Below are 20,240 nucleotides of genomic sequence, written 5' to 3'. Positions count from 1 at the left end.
ACTTGTCTTAATAAACTAACCTACACTGTAGCACTCAACACTTTGATGGAACATTGTTACTCAGCTGATAGAGTTGTGCCCTTCCTTATGGCTTGATGGCTTGTCGTACAGAACTTGTAAGTCGCTTTGGATAAAAGCGTCAGCTAAATGTAAATGTAAAGTACCTTGTACAGTGTCTATAAGCATTATATACACTCACTCAGCATATATCCAGGTGCTGATTGATTGATTGAAAAGTTTATTAACGGATTGCAGAAAGGGTACTGTAAAGGCAATCATACGAACCACAGTTGCCTTGAGGCTCCAGGTAATGCGTTGTTAGTCCGACACGCTCCGAATTGCAATCCAAAAAGAAAAGATGACGCTGGTCCAATGTACTTTCAAAACAAACAGAATTTATTGGGAAGCGAGTCACAACAGCCCCAATAGCTGCCTACCACTATAAAACAAACAAAAAGAGTATGTAAATGAACTTAAACTGTCAATCAAATTGAGTGCGAATTGAGTGCGGTCAAAAACTATATTATATGGTACCGCTCCACCTGGGCCTGCATGAACTCTAAATTACCTGCCATGTTATAGGAGTGGTTAGGGGGAACGTGGGAAATCTTGGAATTCATTGACAAATATTAATAAACACAAAGCACGAATACCATAATAAACTACATTTCTAAGGGGGCAATAAAGTTACAATTTATCATCATAGGATTTGGCTCCTACAGGTACAGTACAGCTCAATACATACAATTGTTAAGAGGATGCAGACCTGAGAGACTTTCGTCTTGTTTCCATCAGGGTCCCCCATTTTCAATTCATCATAACATATATGACACACACGACATACAGATAGACAGTACTGCTACATCTATACATTTATGACATACCAGATTTGCAAATACAGTACTGTTTGTGATACTAAAAAAATCCAGAAAAAGAGTATATACATTTGACATAGAAACTGTGCATTGGAGGTTGGGTAGGTGGGGTGGGGCTGTACATTGGAGGTGGGGGGGGGGGGGGGGGCGGACACTGTACATTGGAATACTGACATTTGACATAGAAACTGTACATTGGAGGAGGTTGGGTAGGTGGGGTGGGGTTGGGTGGGGCTGTACATTGGAGGTGGGGGGGGGGGGGGGGGGGTCACTGTACATTGGAATACTGACAAAGCCATGCTTGGTCTTTATTGTACAACTGGGTTAGGACATTTGTAGGGGCCAGTTTCGAATTGCAGTCTCCCGTAGGTGTTCTTTGAGTGTTTTTGAAAGTGGGTAGTGATTCACATTCCTTTACAGCTTTGGGTAGGGCGTTCCACATTGATGTGGCATAATTGCGAAACGTGTTTAGTCCCTTGTTTGAGCCGAATCTGGGTTTTACATGATTTGTGGATCTCCCTCTGGTGTTGTGATCATGGTATTCACTGGACCTTTGGGAAGTATTTTGACATGTACATGGGTACCTTGGTCGTGTAGTGTATCTTGTAGAAGACCAGGCCCATTGCAAGTTGCTGTACTCTGTCTGCTGAGAAGAACTTCATCAATGAATGAATGAACATTTTATTTAACAGATTGCAGAATGGGTACAATACAGTACGGCTCAATACACACAATTGTTAAGGGGATGCAGACCAGAGAAAGACGTTTGTCTTGTTTACACCAGGGTCCCCCATTTTCAATTCATAGTGACATTTATGACATACACAACATGCATGACATCATGACATTTATGACACTTATAAAAGGAATTATCATACAAAAATAACCTAAACACTTCGTTTGTTGTCGTAGTGTGCTAAATAAAGCTTTTTCGACAATACGTGCTTCAGACTGCTTTATTTTCTTCGTTCTTTTATTTTGAAAAGTTATTGTTGCTGCCAAGCGGAATCAAGGAGCGGAACCAGGCAGGAAGTGACACGCCTTATTATCTTCCGTAGCTTATGTTTGCGAAGACGCTCTCTGATTGGCTAGCCGCGTACAGCGAAGACTTTCTCTGATTGGTTTAGCGCCGAAGGGTCTCTTCCGCCTTGTACATATATTCTCTGCTTCAAAGTGGTTATGCTTTGGCCCTCTTTCGAAGTGGGTTAGGGTTAGGGTTAAGGTTAAGGTTAAGGTTAAGGTTAGGGTTAGGGAACAACATATCAATTGTTGTTGAATATGCCGGCGCTAAACCAATCAGAGAGGGTCTTCGCAAACATAGGCTACGGAAATAAATCACGCCCCGGGGAGACCGCATTGACACAGGTATGGGTGTGTTGCAGATTTTCTGATTGCGGTGGTGGGATATAGTTTTATGCTTTAGTGGATACTATGCATTTCCATTATAATAGCATGGTGTTAGTTAATTAAATACAGTAATGCTGGTAGGGCTAGCATTATGGTTCTTATGTCGTTACTAGTTACTTTGTAGCCCCTTTCGTGACTGTCAAGCCTTGACAGTCACGAAAGGGGCTAGTTACTTTGCTACTTGCTGGGATCTAGACAACAAGAAGTGACAACATTAAGATTAAATTCAGACCCAAGTTTATGCAATAACTGACAGGAAATACTCGAGGTGTAGTTTGACTTTATAGACAGCATGCAACCATGGGCAACCACTCCCCATACATTCCATGCAGGGCAAAGATACACAATGCTCAAACCAAAAAGTAAAATACCGGATCTGCTTTTATTTTTCAAAGGTAATATAAACACACACCAAACGCCAAAACAAACACATGCCCTATATAATTAGGAGACCGAGTACAGGGAGCTTTGAATGGACAAATCGAGGAGGGTGAAATCGACTAGGGTATTTTTTCATTGCTTGTGTTGACAGAGTCACCTGGGGAGCAACAATAATAGGTTCATGACGACAAGGTCCTTCTTTAGCCTTTAATCGGCGTGGTTTATTTTACATTGCATATGCACCATGAGACCTTCTCTCTCTGTGAGAGGTAGATGAGGAAGAGAGCGAGGGGGAGGGAACAATCCCTTTTATACCCTCTTACCTGACGTCAACCACTGTATAGCCATGTCGCACACACGCACACTTATGGCCAAAAGGAAAGGACACTTTCAATTAGAATAACAGGAACAGTGTATTGCACTACCAAAGCTAACTAGCATGTCCCATATGCTCTGTAAATAACTGCATACAGATACCGAGATGTCACTCCATGTTACCTGTTTACTGCACAATGTTTTTTTTTTTTTTTTTTTTTCTATTATGTTGTAACACTGTATTGCACATCGTTGCGGGCAAGACCACCCGCATTTCATTGTATACCTGTATGCCGTGACAATTAAAACTCTTGACTTGACTTGACTTGAGCTGTCAACATTGGCAGGAGAAAAAACTTGCACATTTTAGCCCCGCCCCCTCCCGCTCCCGCCCCCTCCCTCCCGGCCCCGCCCCCTTCCAATGGAGCTGCCTCGTCGCTGCCATCTGCTGCTGGTCAAAACCTGTATTAAGGAAATTCACTGTATTATTTTACAGATTACTTTTGTTTTCCTACTTTAAGTGTAAATGCTATAAAAATACAGTAAATTACCTTGTATCAAAATATTAACCATTAAATAAAGGTTGTAATCTGTAAATGTATTTGATTTTACTGTAATTTGACAGTATTTGGAAACCATTGATGCCAGACATTTAGTTTTCTTCCAGCTTTTTTTCTTACAGTGTACAGTCAGTGAATCCTAAATCTCCACTAGGCAACCACTTAGAACATGAAGAACATATTTAGTATAACAGCGAACAGATATAATAACTAATTGTAAGAATTCTGTGTTTAAAACTGTTTTGAAACAGTTTGTGCTCTCCACAGAGGAGAGGTGGGGGGGGGGGGGTATTTTTGCATCTGAATAGAGCTGCGCGTTGGGATTCAGATTAACTGAGCCAGGTAAAGGCATTCACACAGAGAGAGTCATTAACGTTAACAATGGACGCATTCAGGTGAGGGTAGTTGTCCACGCCCCCCCCCCCCCCAAACTAGCTGAAGTGTGAAAATCAGAGGCATTTCCTCCCCTTGAGCGTTCTAGACAACAGACTGAGTTACAAGATTTAAATTAATATATGATATTCAAAACATTCTCAGATTTCAAAGTATGACACATCATTTGAAAGCTTACATTCTGTACTTTCACAACCTGGAAAAATCTGGAAAATGAAAATGGAGACATGTCGGCACAAACGCTGGACTTGATCACATATATTTTATGAGTTTAAAAAAAAATTATATATAATTTTTTTTTTTTTTTTTTTTTTTTCAAAAACGTGCCAATCCGTGAACCGTGAAAGGGCGTGCAGAGAGTCGAAAAAACAGGAGAATCCCGGGAAAAATTGTAGGGTTGGCGTAAGGAGACAGCTGCGTCTCCTTACGCCTATAGCGCCCTCTTGTGGAACAGTTAAGCAGTTACATACTATCATATTAACACATAAACTCAACAGCTTGTTTGTTGACTACTCTAGCTTATATTCATATATACACCCCCCCCCCCCCCACACACAATTTGCACACAAGTTGGGAAGCTACTGTAGCCACTGTGCTAAACTCGCAATGGCACAGCTCAACTAGAACATGCAGATTTATATTACTTGGTTTATGTCAGGAGAAAGGTTTCTTCTACAAGGTGAAAGACTTTGTCAGTAAATATCTTTCTGTGTTGATGATGTGCCTTTTCAAGCGTTTACATCACACATCACTTATCCACATTGTCACATTTGCTTTATCAATCCAGGGTGTGTTTGTTTGCCTGGTCAATCCGGGGTCCTGTTAGCCAGCCCATTTCAGTTGAAACCTGTGAAACATAGCTAAGGCACCCTATGTATGTAATGAGGAGATGGAGCACTGTGGGTTTTAAATAATAATAATAATACACTTTATTTCTATAGCACCTTTCATACAGAAACTGCAGCTCAAAGTGCTTCACACAAAAATACAGGCATAAAATGAGCACATACAGTAAAGTGCAGACATATAAAATCACAGTTTTTCACATTAGCAGGCCACATTGTTTATGATTTGATTCAGTTTTAAATAGACTAATAAAAGGAATAAGATAGAATAGACAAGAGTAAAATAGTGCAATAGTGCAGTGCAATAAGTAGTAGAATAGAATAGACATGAAATTAGCAGACATAAAATAACTTTTTTTTACAGTGCAATAAAATAGTTCTGGATGACTGTTTAACAGTTTAAAGTAGAGTTGTTCCGATACCGATACCAGTATCGGAAATGCCGCCGATACTGCCTAAAATGCTGGTATCGGTATCGGCGAGTACACGTAAATTCTAGCCTCCGATGTAATTTATCTCCTGCCGAGTCCTGCGGAGAGTGAGGATTATAAAATGAACATGTTTTAAAGTGTGATGCTGTGTCATTTTAACAGCAGATACACTTTCTTAAATTCCATTGTCCCCGACAGTGCGGTGTGACGGGGAGCTCGGATGGGATGTGTTTTGCTGGTGTTATGATAGCATTAGCTGGAAAGATAGCTAGTTGGAACAACATCCGCTTTAACGTTACATCAAATCAGATGATCGCCTGTCCTTTCTCCAGGACCTAACACTGTCCGTGACCGTCTATCAACAATAATGCACCCACGGTGAATTGTATTTAAGTTAAGTAGCTACTGACTAGCGTTAGCTGACTATTACTAACGTTATCAAATGTCAATGCGGGAAGACGAGCTAGGTCAGTTAGCTTAGCTTGATAACGTTACCGTGTCTAAAGTTGGTGCTATTTATAATCCAGCAATAATGGCTGCAGACCTGCAAGCAAAGTACAGCAAGTGCCAAAGGATAAGAGTCTGAGGCGGAGTTTCAAAAGAGAATGTTGAATATTTATTTTGCATCAAAAATCACAACATGAACGTTCTATCTGCCACTAGCTTACAGACTGAATAGGGTATATCTGCAGAGCCACGGAGTAGCGAGTGCAACACCGTTTAATGTCCGTGTGGATCATTGGAGTAGGGTATATCTGCAGTGCTGCAGCCCATACTCATTGATTAATGATACTAATACAAATCTATACAATCACCTGTTGTTGAATAAATACCATTACTTTCCAGTTATTACTAAAAACAGTATAACAGTATCTGTAAAAAAAAAAAGTATTTATATAATTTTTTATTTTTTTTTGTATGCACTGGTATCGGATAAATATCGGTATCGGCCAGTGCATGTGAGCGGATCGGAGCGTGAGCGGCGCGGGGCGCGGAGCGGCCGGTTTTGACGTGAGCGAGGAGTGGGTTTTAAAATGAGTCGGCGCGACGTCCGGAGCGAGAGTTCTCCTCCGCTCCAATCCACTCCAGGCCGCTCACAGTGGTTTAACACTGATGTAATATATACATGCAGTACAATGCCAAAGCAACAGATGGCGATGTACAAACATGAAGGCCATTTTCAACCAATGAGAAGGGTGAACCTGTGATAGGCTAGCCTGTTCAGGCTTTGTCACTGTAGAGACGCCCACACTCACTCCAGTTAGAAAAAGTATTCGACGCCATTGTTGTTGACGTTAGCTTACATGCTAACGTTAATGGCAGCGACCATAGCATTGTGGCTCGGCTAGCCTATCATCGCTTAATAGAACTAGTGAATGGATAAACAACGTTATTTAACATTGCAGAATGGCTACAATTACAATGCGGCTCAATACAAACAATTGTTAAGGGGCCCAGGGGGTGTAGACTGTTGTAGTTTGAGCTAATTTACACCATGCTCCAAAAAAAAAAAAAAAACTGCTGAGCGATCTGGCGCGGGGAGTGGGGAGCGCTCGATTCAAGGTGAGCGGGGAGCGAGCGGAGAGCGACTTGGGGGCGGGGTCAACATGAGCGATTAGCGGAGCGGACCAAGCTTTAAAGAGCGAAGAGCGGATTTCTCGGCCGCGCCGATCCGCTCACGTGGCCTGGTATCGGCCGATACCCAAAGCTTAGGTATCGGAATCGGATCGGAAAGGGAAAAATGGTATCGGAACATCTCTAGTTTAAAGTGGTCTTTACCTTCTCTGTTTGCTTTCCACAGTTTAAAACCTGACAGTCTTCCCTCCTGTTTGATACCCACTTTGACCCTTCGAACCTCCCACTCAGGGCAAACCTCCCTCTCAGCCAGGGCACAGTTCTAGGCCTGGGTCCTACACAGTTTTAAAGCCTGACAGTCTTTCCTGTTTGATACCCACACAGTTTAATACCTGACAGTTTTGAACCTGTAATAGACAGAGTAAAATAGTGCAGTGCAATACAATTGTAGAATAGAATAGATAGTAAAATTATGCAGTAGTGCAATAAAATAGAAAGGACAGAGTAAATGGAAAATTCAAGGGGATTGAAATCGAAGAGATGTCACTCATCTTATAGCATCAAATATGACATATGACACAAGCGCAGTTACACTTTGGCTGCATTTCCATAAAATTAAAGGTCCCCTATCACTCCACCAGCGCAATCTGAGCATGCGCCATCTCCCATTGGATGGCTGGTGACTTCATTATTAGCCTTGGGAGAAATCCGGAACACGAAATACGGCGGCAACAAACGTACTTGCTACAAAAGAAACACACAAAGCTGCAATAATTATTTTATGACCACTAGTGGGCAGCATAGAGCCACTCTAAACAAACCCTTAAATTCTCCCAAAATTAAAACCTCATCTTGTTTCACAAAAATTATCTTTTGAAATATTTTTATTTGAGATTTTAACTACAATAAATAAATACAACTTTCTCTTGGGCATTTTTTGGTTGTTAACCATTTGGTTGCCAAAAACGTAGAACTACGTTTCTGTCGCCCGATCGTTGAGTGCCGGAAACGTAGATCTACGTTTTTCTCACGGTATTTCTTTTATTAGCTATTGCCATTCATAATTCAGCGGGGCACCTTGTGCATACTGTTTTGAGTGTGTCTGAGCTGGCAGGCGGTCTTATACCGCCCTCTAACGCCTACGGCCATTATTGCACCCCGTTAGAAACGGGTTAGTTGGCTGCGGTGTGGGGGCGGGTCCTAAACACTCCGGCAAAACACACGCTTGTAGGGATGGTTTGGACTACTGACCCCGCCCGCCCGTTGAAGTGCAATGCCCAACAACGTCGGAGACAGGATCGCTGTGGATAACTGGAATGGCGATGAGATAATTGGATTATTTTTTTTGCATTACATCAGAGAACAGGTAAAGACACTATATATGAAAGCTTGCGTTGATCTGATATTTATTTCTACCGCGATTGACGCTATCTGTGTTTTATGTGTATGGCTGTTTGCCGTTGGGTTGCAGGAGGGGGGGTAGGGGGCGCGCCGGTCTAAACCACATTGCATGCGTGCACGAGGAAGGATAATAATGATGGTCTAGCGTTGATTTCAGGAAGATCCGATAATCAGGCGAAAAATTACAACGTGTTTATTGAATTACACAAAAACGCTGTTTTAGCGTCTTTTCCCTGGAATTACTCAGAAGCAACCAAATATTCATATTCAAAACGGTATCAAACGGAAATGTACGGATGAAAAGATTATCTGTTTTTTGCACATTGACCAGAAGCAACTCACTGAGACTCTACAGCGTTATTAGACCCATAGCTATACTATAAATATAGGTTTAGCTCTACAAACTACAACTACGTTTACATGGGGTTAATGGACGGCAAGGAAGGGGTCACTTCCCGGAAGGGTCGTGGCACTCAATGTGTTAAATAAGGTAGGGTAAATACTTCACCTAAAAACATAGGCATACTGACAGCACAATATTGATGTATTGATGTAAGGCTTATAAAATAAGCTGAGCTAAAGGGCCGGGATGGGTTGTCAACAAAGAAAATAAATGATGGAATAACAGCAGACTGTTAGTGCAGCAGGGTTTATCATGACTCAATGAGACCTGATGGCAGGTGGTGGTCATTAGAAGTTTTGAAAATGTAAAAAATATTGTTGGAAATTATTTAAGTTAATTAAATGTGATGTGATTTTAAGTTGAGTGTCATTATCATTTACTTAATCTTGAGGTGAAATGTGAGTTTTGAATGAATCATGATGTCTGCCAAAAGCCAGTGAGTGGTTGCCATGGTAGCGAATAACTAAAAGAAAACGCATTTTTCTATCACAGAATTGTCCTTTTTGACCAAATTAACCATTCTGTGTAACTTACCAGTGACTTGTGCATATGAAAGAAAAACTAATACAAATAATAATAATTTCTTGTATTTGTATAGCACCTTTCAGGGAAACCCAAGATGGGGGGCAGTTAAGGGGAAGGCGATCAGAGAAACAAGGTAACAACAAAGCAGAAAAGAAAAGAGGAAAATCAGGCAGAGTCATTTATAAATTTGGTGAAGAGGTGAGATTTGAGTTGGGATTCGAAAGAGTCCAGGGATGTAGTGTAGCACTGCAGATGTTTGGAGGGAGAGAGTTCCAGAGGGTGGGTGCGGCAACAGAGAAGGCTCTGGGACTGACAGTGTGCAGGTTGGAGAGGAGACCGGAGTCAGAGGACGCAGTCTCCGGGGTGGGATGGAGGAGGTCAGCTAGGTACCGGGGGCAAGGGAGTGAAGGGCTTTGTAGGTGATGAGGATCTTAAAATTGATGCTTGTATATGATTATATATGACAAATTCCTAAATAGAGATGACTCCTTATTGGAAGATATAGGGGTCAGGTCTTGTTAGGCCCAGAGAACAGACTTCTAGAAAATACTTTGGGGAATACTCGATCCTCAAAAATGCAATGAACTGTGGGATACATAGCAATAGCAACTGTTCCGTCTCCTTCTACGGCGCTTCTAGGTCTGACCATGTGTTGCTATGGAAACGGTATAACTAACCATAAATTATAGATATTATTCTTTATGTGCAGAATTATATTTTCTGTTGAAAAGCCATTGTATAAGTGGGATAGTAAACTTGGCGCTTTGTTTCCATTTGAAAGCTTCCTGTATTGTATTTTTTTTTATTTTTTTTTGTAAATGTTTATTTTTTTCCTGTATTGTAATTCTAACTTGACATCTTCTCTTCTAGGTCTTAACATGAATCCACGTAGCCTATATGATTCTTAAAAGTAATGTAGAGAATCTGCCTTATGTCTGGGGAAACCGGTTTCACTGGGATTTAGTTGTCAACAGTTTGAACCAAGTGTATTTCCTGTCAGTTGTTGCATTCGCAAACATTATTGAGAGAGAGAGAGGGGGGGGGGGGGGGGGGGGGCGCGCGCTTGTGGCTAAATTTGGAGCCAACCGACATTCGGACGCCCCCACCTGCTCCCTTCCCTCTCACTCCCAGCCCGGTGTTACGAAAGCTCATTGACTGTCTCACACGTACACAGACCAACACATGCAGTGACACACTGTGGGATCGCTGGAGAGTCAGTGTGTATACAGACAGAGGGAGGAGGAGGAGGAGCAGCAGCACTGGAAGGTCTGTAGGAGCAGTTCTCTCTGTCTGAGGAGGAGGATGTCAGGCAGCGCTCAGCCACAGGACCTGGTGGTCATCAAAGAGCTGGAGTACATGCTGGATACCTGCAAGGTGGAGTTCACGCCACTCAACGAGGTCTGGCCCAACCTCTACATAGGAAACGTGTGAGTGTGTCTCTGCTGTTTGCAGCTTTGCAAATTGTTTTTGCAGTGGTCTCTTACTCTCTTCCATGGGGGGGTACAACGTATTGCATGATATAACTGCTATTTTCATTGATCAGTTTCTGATTGTGGATGATGTCATGCAGTGCAAGTGCAGAGTGTTTTTTTTGCTGCATAACTGCAGGTTATTTGACTGTATATACCCCATAATGAAGTGTGAAATCTTATCGTGTGTGTGTGTGTGTGTGTGTGTGTGTGTGTGTGTACTCAGGGCCATAGCTCAGAACAGGGCCACGTTATGTAAGCTTGGCATCACTCATGTTCTGAACGCAGCTCACGGCAAGCAAGGCAGCATTGGGGACCAGAGTTACTATGGCGACGCCTGTGTTTACTATGGCATTCCTGCAGAAGATACGGCCCAGTTTGACCTCGGTCAGTACTTCAAACCTGCGACTGACTTCATACATAAAGGCCTGAAGAGCAAAGATGGTATGTAATGATGTGAATGAGAGAGATAGAGAGATCAATTCATTCTAAATTAAATAAGATATGGCAGTAAATATAATTATTTATTGATTAACACTTTGAGTGCCAACGATGAGAAATCTCGTTATTTCATGCCATGCGTTGAGTGCCAACGACGAGAAATCTCGTTATTTAATCGTTATTTTTTTCGCTGCCATCTGCTGGTCAAAACCGGTATTATTTTGTTTTCCTACTGTGTAGAGTGTAAATGCTATAAAAATACAGTAAATTACCTTTTATCAAAATATTAACCATTAAATAAAGGTTGTAATCTGTAAATGCATTTGATTTTACTGTAATTTGACAGTATTTGGAAACCATAGATGCCAGACATTTAGTTTTCTTGCAGCTTTTTTTCTTACAGTCTACAGTCAGTGAATCCTAAATCTCCACTAGGCAACCACTTAGAACATGAAGAACATATTTAGTATAACAGCGAACAGATATAATAACTAATTGTAAGAATTCTGTGTTTAAAACTGTTTTGAAACAGTTTGTACTCTCCACAGAGGAGAGGTGGGGGGGGGGGGGGGGGTATTTTTGCATCTGAATAGAGCTGCGCCTTAGTTAGCAATCAATCAATGTATTACCAGTGTCTTTATACCTTCATCACTGTAGGCTACATATTAATACGACAACTCAAGAAGAATCAAGAGGTTTATTTGTCACATACAGTGAAATGCAGGTGGTCACGCCCGCATTGATTGTGCAAAATGCAAAAAAATATAGACACAGGATATGCATGATAAAAAAAGACATGCCATGTTCCTGAAAAAGCTATAAAAAATACCTATGGTCATTAATTTAGCAGTGGGAAATGGGAATATCATTTTTGGAACAGTGTGTGTGTGTCTATTAAGTCTGTGTAGTATGTCTGTATTGAGCCGTACTGTATTGTACCCATTCTGCAATCTGTTAAATAAAGTTTTCATTCATTCTACAGAGAAAAATGAGATAGAAAAAAAGCCAATGCGATTTTGTGTTTTTCCTCAATATCTCTGCAATGCCTGCGAGTTACCAGTAACTGTATTTGTCATACCATGACAATTCACGACAACTTTTAAAACTGATCAATTTATTTATATGTATAAATCGCATTCAGGAAATTGGGCGTCAGTGAAAGCATGCTATCCGTGGAGGAATGGCAGGAACAGGAGCAAACGGCTGTTAGTGTTCACCAACCAACACATTTACACATTCCTGCATTTGTATTGTTTTATCCACAGAAGATTTGCAAACCTTTTGTTCCAGAGACAAAAGCCACAGAGTGGGCAATCAAGAGACACTGGCTAAGTTGATTTGACACCCTCGGTCCGCGGCCGCCTCGGTGCATCATCTACTCTCTCCCCTGAGCTCTGAGCTCCGGTCGCGTCGCTGTCTTCTTCTGGTCGCAACGGTCTGACTTCCTGTGATAACGGTCCAATCTACACTGCTGCCACCTGTCGTCACGGAGGAGAATTGCACCCATTTTGTAAAAAAAATAAAATAATAATAAGTACAAAATACGTACCAATCCGTGAGCCGTAAAGAGGCCGTGCAGAGGTCGAAAAAACAGGAGAATCCCGGTAAAACCGTGAGAGTTGACAGCTATGCTCTCTGAGCTCGAACAGATGGTATTGCACCCATTGGATCCGGATGGTATTGCACCCATTGGATTGGACTGAATGAAATGGATGGGAAAAAAAGAATCCGGAATCCACATTTTACTTATCAGGCATGTAACCCGATCCGATTGCATTCATTGCCGAGCCGCAGAACAGAGTGGAATGTGTGTTTCCAGTACCCAGCGTTGGATCTATAAACGCGATCGATATTTGGAATGGCGATCAGGAATTGGAATAATCTTTTTGGAGAACATCTGATCTGAGGTAAGGAATCTATTTTACCAGTCTTGGGATAATCAGTTTTTTTCACCTATATCTCAGCGTGTCCCATAGGGATGGGCGAGATAACGATAAATATCGCGATATATTTTAATAATCGATATCGAAATAAAATAAAAATCGAAAAATCGTTTTTTTATATATATATATTTTTTTTTTCTTTTTTTTTGCCTGCAACAGGGCAGTTTTAAAACCAGAGACAGTGGACAGACTTGTCTTTCTTGCCTGCAACTTAAAGTAATGGCTTTGCTTGTCCAAATGACAATACTGACCAAATTGAGATTTATTTTTCTCTTGTCCATTTATTTTGTTTGCTTTCTAATTTAAAATACAGTTTGAAACCGTCTGTACACAGTAGGCTATGTGTGCTAGCAGAACTAGACTCCAGTCACGAGTCACGGTGCACATGTGCGGTGGTTTGTCCACCAAAAAAGCGCCAAAAGATCGAAAATAAACTAGCAGAGCCAGAACTGTTCAACTCTGTAGAACTCTGTAGAACACATAGTAGCATACTACAAGAACCTAGGCGTCCACAAAGACGACTTCAAACTGGAAATGGTAACTACAGATGAGATACTCAAAAAACTGAGCGCCCTCCAACCGAACAAGGCCACTGGCCATGACAACATCCCCTCCAAATTCCTCAGAGACTCAGCAGCCGCCATCACCCCAGTCATCACACACATAATAAACCTCTCCATAAAACAGGGACACGTCCCCAAGGACTTCAAAATTGTGAGAGTAACACCCCTGCACAAAAAGGGCAGCAAACTAAACCCAGGCAACTACCGCCCTGTTTCTATCCTTACATCCATCTCGAAAGTCATGGAAAAAATAGTATACGAACAGATCGAAAAGTACCTCGCGGAAAAAAATCTAATCTACGAATTCCAATCTGGCTTCAGAACATCCCACTCCACTGACACATGCCTTCTCTATTTGAACGACCACATCAAACAAGAGGTGGATGCGGGCAAATACTGTGGCATGGTCATGCTGGACCTACAAAAGGCCTTCGACACTGTCAATCACACCATTCTGATTGACAAGCTAAAAGCAATAGGTTTTGATAGTTTATCAGTGAGCTGGATACAATCCTACCTGGAGGGGAGAGAACAGATGGTGGAGGTAAACGGTACCCTATCCCCCCCCCCTCACAGTGAGCTGTGGTGTTCCACAAGGAAGCATACTAGGACCGCTACTATTCCTAATTTATGCAAATGACATGTCGTCAGCTTGTGACTGCAACTTGTTCCTGTTTGCGGACGACTCAGCCCTGCTGGTCTCTGACAAGAACAAGTTACAGGTTGAAAAAGCCCTCAGCTCGGAACTAGGCAAAATCTGCATATGGCTCGCCGACAACAAACTATCATTACACATGGGCAAAACAGAGTCCATTCTCTTCGGTTCAAATAACAAACTCAGCAAGACCGACGGCTTCTCGGTTACAGTGGGTGACAATATTGTCACAAGGAAAGATGAAATTACCTACCTAGGTTCCATCCTAGAGGCTAATCTTTCCTGTGACAAAATGGCATCCAATGTAATAAAAAAAGTCAACCAACGAACTCGATTCTTGTACCGGATCTCCTCTCTGGTAAACAAGAATACCCTGAAGACTCTATATGAATTGAAAATGGGGGACCCTGATGGAAACAAGACAAACGTCTTTCTCAGGTCTGCATCCCCTTAACAATTGTATGTATTGAGCCGTACTGTATTGTACCCATTCTGCAATCTGTTAAATAAAGTTTTCATTCATTCAAGACTCTGGCAGGAGCACTCATTCAGGGGTACTACGACTATGCTTGCATCTCATGGTACCAAAGCACCTCAAAGGCACTAAAAAACAAATTACAAACATCTCAAAACAAGCTAGTCAGACTACTGCTTGACCTGACTCCTAGAACCCACCTCACCCCGGCCCACTTTGACAACCTAGGATGGCTTAGAGTAGACGACAGAGTACAGCAACTTGCAATGGGCCTGGTCTACAAGATACACTACGCGACCAAGGTACCCATGTACATGTCAAAATACTTCCCAAAGGTCAGTGAATACCACGATCACAACACCAGAGGGAGCTCCACAAATCATGTAAAACCCAGATTCGGCTCAAACAAGGGACTAAACACGTTTCGCAATTATGCCACATCAATGTGGAACGCCCTACCCAAAGCTGTAAAGGAATGTGAATCACTACCCACCTCTCAAAGAACACCTACGGGAGACTGCAATTCGAAACTGGCCCCTACAAATGTCTTAACCCAGTTGTACAGTAAATTACCAAGTATGGCTTTGTCAGTATTCCAATGTACAGTGTACAGTGTGTCCCCCCCCTACCCCCTACCCCAACCCCCCCCCCCCCCCCTCCAATGTACAGCCCCCACCCACCAACCCCACCCCACCCACCCAACCTCCTCCAATGTACAGTTTCTATGTCAAATGTATATACACTCTTTTTCTGGACACTTTTTGTATCACAAACAGTACTGTATTTGCAAATCTGATATGTCATAAATGTATAGATGTAGCAGTACTGTCTATCTGTATGTCATGTATGTCATATATGTTATGATGAATTGAAAATGGGGGACCCTGATGTAAACAAGACGAAAGTCTTTCTCTGGTCTGCATCCCCTTAACAATTGTATGTATTGAGCTGTACTGTACCCATTCTGCAATCTGTTAATACACTTTTCAATCAATCAATCAATCAATCAATCAATCCCCTGGAGCCACAGCCAGCAGAGAAGCCGGTTTACTTTCGCTTTTAAACCAGCTGCAGCCTGAGAACTGGAGTGTGAGGGGATGTAACACTAAAGATGGCGGCAATGACAAAGAATTGCTGCAAAATAAACATACATCTGTTGTTAAAAAAAAAAAAAATTATACTTATAACAATTCGATAATTATCGATATCGAGAAATATGATAACATTATCATATCGTTATCGCGATATGATTTTTCAGCCCGCTTCTCTAGCGTGCATAAGTACACATATATACTATCGATAATCTAGCGTTTATTTGAAAACTATTCATAAATAGGCAGAAAAATGACAGTGTTTAGTGTATTCCTGCAGAATCACCTTTTTTTCTGGAAGTTTCCAAAAACGAACGTTTTTCAAAATGGTATAAAACGGAAATGTACAGATTAAAAAACAATCCGTTTAAGGACGGTCAGGTGGCGTAGCGGAGATTGCGCTTGTCACCAATGCAAGAGGCTGCGGTCTCGACTCCCGGAGTCAGCATTGCCTTGGCTTGGGCTGATCGCTATACTAACTCGTTTGGCTGGGTTAGGGGGAGGGAAGCCGTGGGTGGGAAACTGGCATTGTGGACAGCGACGCCTACAGGTCAGGCCTGGGCGCCTGCTCAGCGGAGGCAGGACTTGAGGAAGGCAGCGTGACCTCCCACGTGTTACACTTCACCAATGAGAGCCCTCGCTGCCAGGTGAGAAGAGAGCCACTGGCTGTCGCCGCACGTGTCGGAGGAAGCGTGCGGATACTTCAGGGTTCCCTTGTACCGACAAGTAGGAGAACATGCACACAACAACCAGGTAGGGGAGGGGGGGAATTGGCACAACGACTAAATTGGGACGGGGAGAAAAATCGGAGAAAGAGATAAAAAAAAAAAAAAAATACGTTTCGACAATGTTGACTGCAAACAAGTCATTGATAAGCGACGGGCGTATTAGACACATAGCCATAATTTAAGATATAGTTTATGCGTTCGCAAATGTGCTCGCCCTCCCATTGACTACAGCGCTGGCACTCAAGCGCTAAATCATGCGCCCCCTGCTGGCACTCAAAGTGTTAAGGCTGTCAAAGTTAATGCAGTGTTAACGCGTTAGCGCACAATTCTTTTAACGCCACTATTTCTTTTAACACACGATTAACGTTTTTATAATAATATATGTCATTTCTTAAAATTATCATTATTTTTATTTTTTACTAGACTTCACTCAGGTGTATTATTGATACTCTCATTGATACTATGTTTGTTTCTGACTCAAAGTGTGAGAGAGAGAGAGAGAGAGAGAGAGAGAGAGAGAGAGAGAGAGAGAGAGAGAGAGAGAGAGAGAGAGAGAGATGAGGAAGGGTAAGAGAGAAAGAGCTGGGAGAGTGTGTGTGTGAGAGAGAGTGAGGGGGGGGGCAGGGGGTGTGAGTCCTCAGCCCTTGTGTGGGTGAATGTAACAAGTTTTTTACATTTCTTTCCCCTATTATTTCATGCACACTTTATTGATTGTTTAAAATAATTATTTTCTTTTAAGTTATTTTGTGCATCACTCTGTTTTGAATTTGATGCTAATTGCAATGCATGAGGGTCATCCTTGTGTTAAATGGCTGTATAAAGCAAGCATTCGTTGATAAGCATGCGATTAATCAGATGAAATATTTGAATCGATTGACAGCCTTATTATTGATTCAATTGAAAGTGAATGGACTTTTTTGCACAAAGTACGGTTGCTGCTGTGAAAGTACAGGATTCACACATTAAATCTCTTATGCTTTCTATTGTGAATACCATTACCCAGTAATATACCTTTTTATGAAATAACTAAAGGTGCTGTAATTGGTATTTAATTAATTAATTAATTTTAAATACATGTTAAAATAATAGCTCTACATTCTGACAGCCATCACTGGTATAGAGTGTTTGGTCAGTAACATGGGTCTCCCAGTCCCTCCTGCTATGCAGTAAACACAAGGCCTGTAGTGAAGCTCTTGGTGGTTAGGAAATGTAGTCAACAACACGGGGTGTCTAGTCAGGACACGGGAGGCAGGAACGTTCTTTGATGAGTTTTATAATCAATGGTCAGACAGATGCACAGGCAATATCTACTTCTATTTGCCATTAACACGGTGGGAGTATGTGAGAGTGTGTGTGGTTCTAAATGGGGAGGAAACAAAGACATCAGCGTTACTAGTACTCATTAATCAGTCTGTTATATACTATACAATATACTGTTGCTACAAGTAACATAAACCTCACGAGTGGAACTACCAATGGGGATAAGCAGTGCTTTACCTATACGAGTTACAGGGGTAAACTGTGCTAGACAGATACTAGATACTATAGTCAACAACATAGATTATACCCAATAGGCTAGATTATCACTATAAACATACTGGTAAATTGCTTCCTAAACAGCTGGTAGAATTATAACATTAGTATAGGCCTTAACCATATAAGTCACCAACAATAACTAAGCATCCTCATCATGCACATATTCAACACTTACTTGTGATCAGGGACGCACACATGAACTGAAGGAATCACTAAGCCCACTAGTATATATGGATGCTGGCTATCGACAGACATGTCTAGACATGTCTGAGGCATCCTGCTGCAGAACGGCAGAGCAGCCCCCCACAGCCTTTCTGTCTGACTGAGAGGCGTCCCGCTGCAGAACAGCAGCACAGCACCCCACAGTCCTTATGTCTGCCCAGTCCTTGGGCCTTTTGTACAAGGCCCACTTTATTCAATCAGGAGAGAGAACTCCACAAAGCAAATAATGTGCTCGAAATAAGTACAATAATCTGCCAGTGCATTAAGCAGATTTGGCTTGGTAAGATTCCTTGAAACAAGTAAAAATATCTAGGGTTCTCTCTCCTGATTAGTTAAAGTGGAACAAGATACCAGAACATGTATTTTCTGTTTACTTCACAGTTGAGGGACTGGGAGACCCATGTTACTGACCAAACACTCTATATAGTGATGGCTGTCGGAATGTAGAGCTATTTAACACTTATTTTAACAAAAAAATACCATGTACACAACAGCACCTTTTTAACTTTGTGATTTTTCTGTAGTAGCCTTCTCACCTGGGTTTCCCTCCCTCCCTCCCTCCCTCCCTCCCTCCCTCCCTCCCTCCCTCCGCCGTGTAGGCAAGGTGTTGGTGAATTGCATCATGGGCTTGAGCCGCTCTGCGACGGTGGTCCTGGCGTACCTGATGCTGCAGGAGCGTCTAACTCTCCGTGACGCCCTGACGCACGTCAACGGGAAACGAGCCATTTACCCCAACAGGAACTTCCTGTCCCGCCTCCTTGTCCTCGACACTGAGCTCACACGCAGGAGGAGACTGTGTCCTCTCCTCTGATGAACCTCCCGCCCTCCTCTCCCTTCCTTCACTCCTCCGTTAAATACTTTCTTTCAGTAGTTCTCAGTTCTCTCTCCCCTGTTCTAGTTAAAGGTGCTGTAAGTGGTAATTTCTTGTTCAAATAAGTGTTAAATAGCTCTACATTCTGAGTGTTTGGTCAGTAACATGGGTCTCCCAGTCCCTCCGCTCTGCAGTAAACAGACATTTCCTTTTCTGGTATCCCTTTCCACTTTATCCAATCAGGAGAGAGAACCCTAGATATAGGCCTAGACTTAGATGGATTTATTTCAAGAAATCTTTCCAAGCCAAATTAGCTTACTGCTCTGGCTCTGATTATTTAACCTGTTTTTAAAGCACATATTTGCTTAAAACTAGTTTTTATTTATTATTTTTGTCAGACACATTTCTTTCAGTGGAGTTCTCTCTCCTGATTGGATAACGTGTATTTTCTGTTTACTGCAGAGCGGAGGGACTGGGAGACCCATGTTACTGACCAAACACACTATATCAGTGATGGCTATCAGAATGTAGAGCTATTATTTTAAAATGTAGACCACTTATTTTAACAAATAAATACCACTTACAGCACCTTTAACACAATCTTTTGTAAATACAGATGACTTGCAATCAAAATGTGACACAATATACATATTTAAAGGTTGACTGGACATTGCAAATGAGCTAACAAGTGTTTCTTTTTTTTACTAACTTCTTTGAACAGTTCCTGCAAATGTACGAATCCCGGGATGTGATGCAACACAGTCTGGCTTTGATATGTTGTTGTTGTTGTTGTTGTTACAGTATTTTGTCCATGGTTCAAGGTAATTTATCATTTTACCTGACGAATCAAAATGTTCTATACAGTGTCTCTGAACGTTGTACATACTGCCTTATGCCTTCTGTTTTGAATACCCAGTAAATATACCTTTTTCATATTTAGTTTCTTTTGTCTGATTTGGAGAAGCCCAGGTAGAAATAATGAGCTTGACAATGTATGTAGTAAATTGTACAAAATATACTTATTTTGTTAGTTGCTAAATGAGTAGTGTAGCTAAGGGGCTACACAACCCTGACTGTATTTAGATTGTTTAGATTAAACCACTACTAAAGAATATTAATAGCCAGACAGTACAGTTAGACAAAATGGCGCGGGGACAGGGATACAAGTTGAACAAGCATCATTTTAATGTCAATA

At 41.8% G+C, this 20,240-nt stretch overlaps 1 protein-coding gene across 2 annotated transcripts; it reads left to right on the top strand.

Moving 5' to 3' along the window:
• Positions 1-2,133: 2,133 nt before the first annotated feature.
• On the top strand, positions 2,134-19,954 carry LOC311234269 (dual specificity protein phosphatase 13A-like). 2 transcript variants are annotated; one of them, XM_084321406.1, is made up of 6 exons: positions 2,134-2,240; positions 9,185-9,244; positions 10,286-10,538; positions 10,807-11,024; positions 18,834-19,083; positions 19,767-19,789. In XM_084321406.1, exons 3-5 carry the CDS (start codon positions 10,414-10,416, stop codon positions 19,043-19,045), a joined length of 555 nt encoding a protein of 184 aa, XP_084177532.1. In that variant the 5' UTR covers positions 2,134-2,240; positions 9,185-9,244; positions 10,286-10,413; the 3' UTR covers positions 19,046-19,083; positions 19,767-19,789. The 2 variants fall into 2 exon arrangements, with proteins under 2 accessions (XP_084177532.1, XP_084177531.1); XM_084321405.1 differs by having other exon boundaries at positions 2,135-2,240; positions 18,834-19,954.
• The last annotated feature ends 286 nt before the right edge of the window (positions 19,955-20,240 follow it).

Source organism: Notolepis coatsorum (genome assembly GCF_963971535.1).
Source record: "Notolepis coatsorum genome assembly, chromosome: 9".
NCBI classification, from domain to species: Eukaryota; Metazoa; Chordata; class Actinopteri; order Aulopiformes; family Paralepididae; genus Notolepis; species Notolepis coatsorum.
Note: the sequence above shows the minus strand (reverse complement) of the source record. Positions and strands in the feature narration are given on the sequence as shown.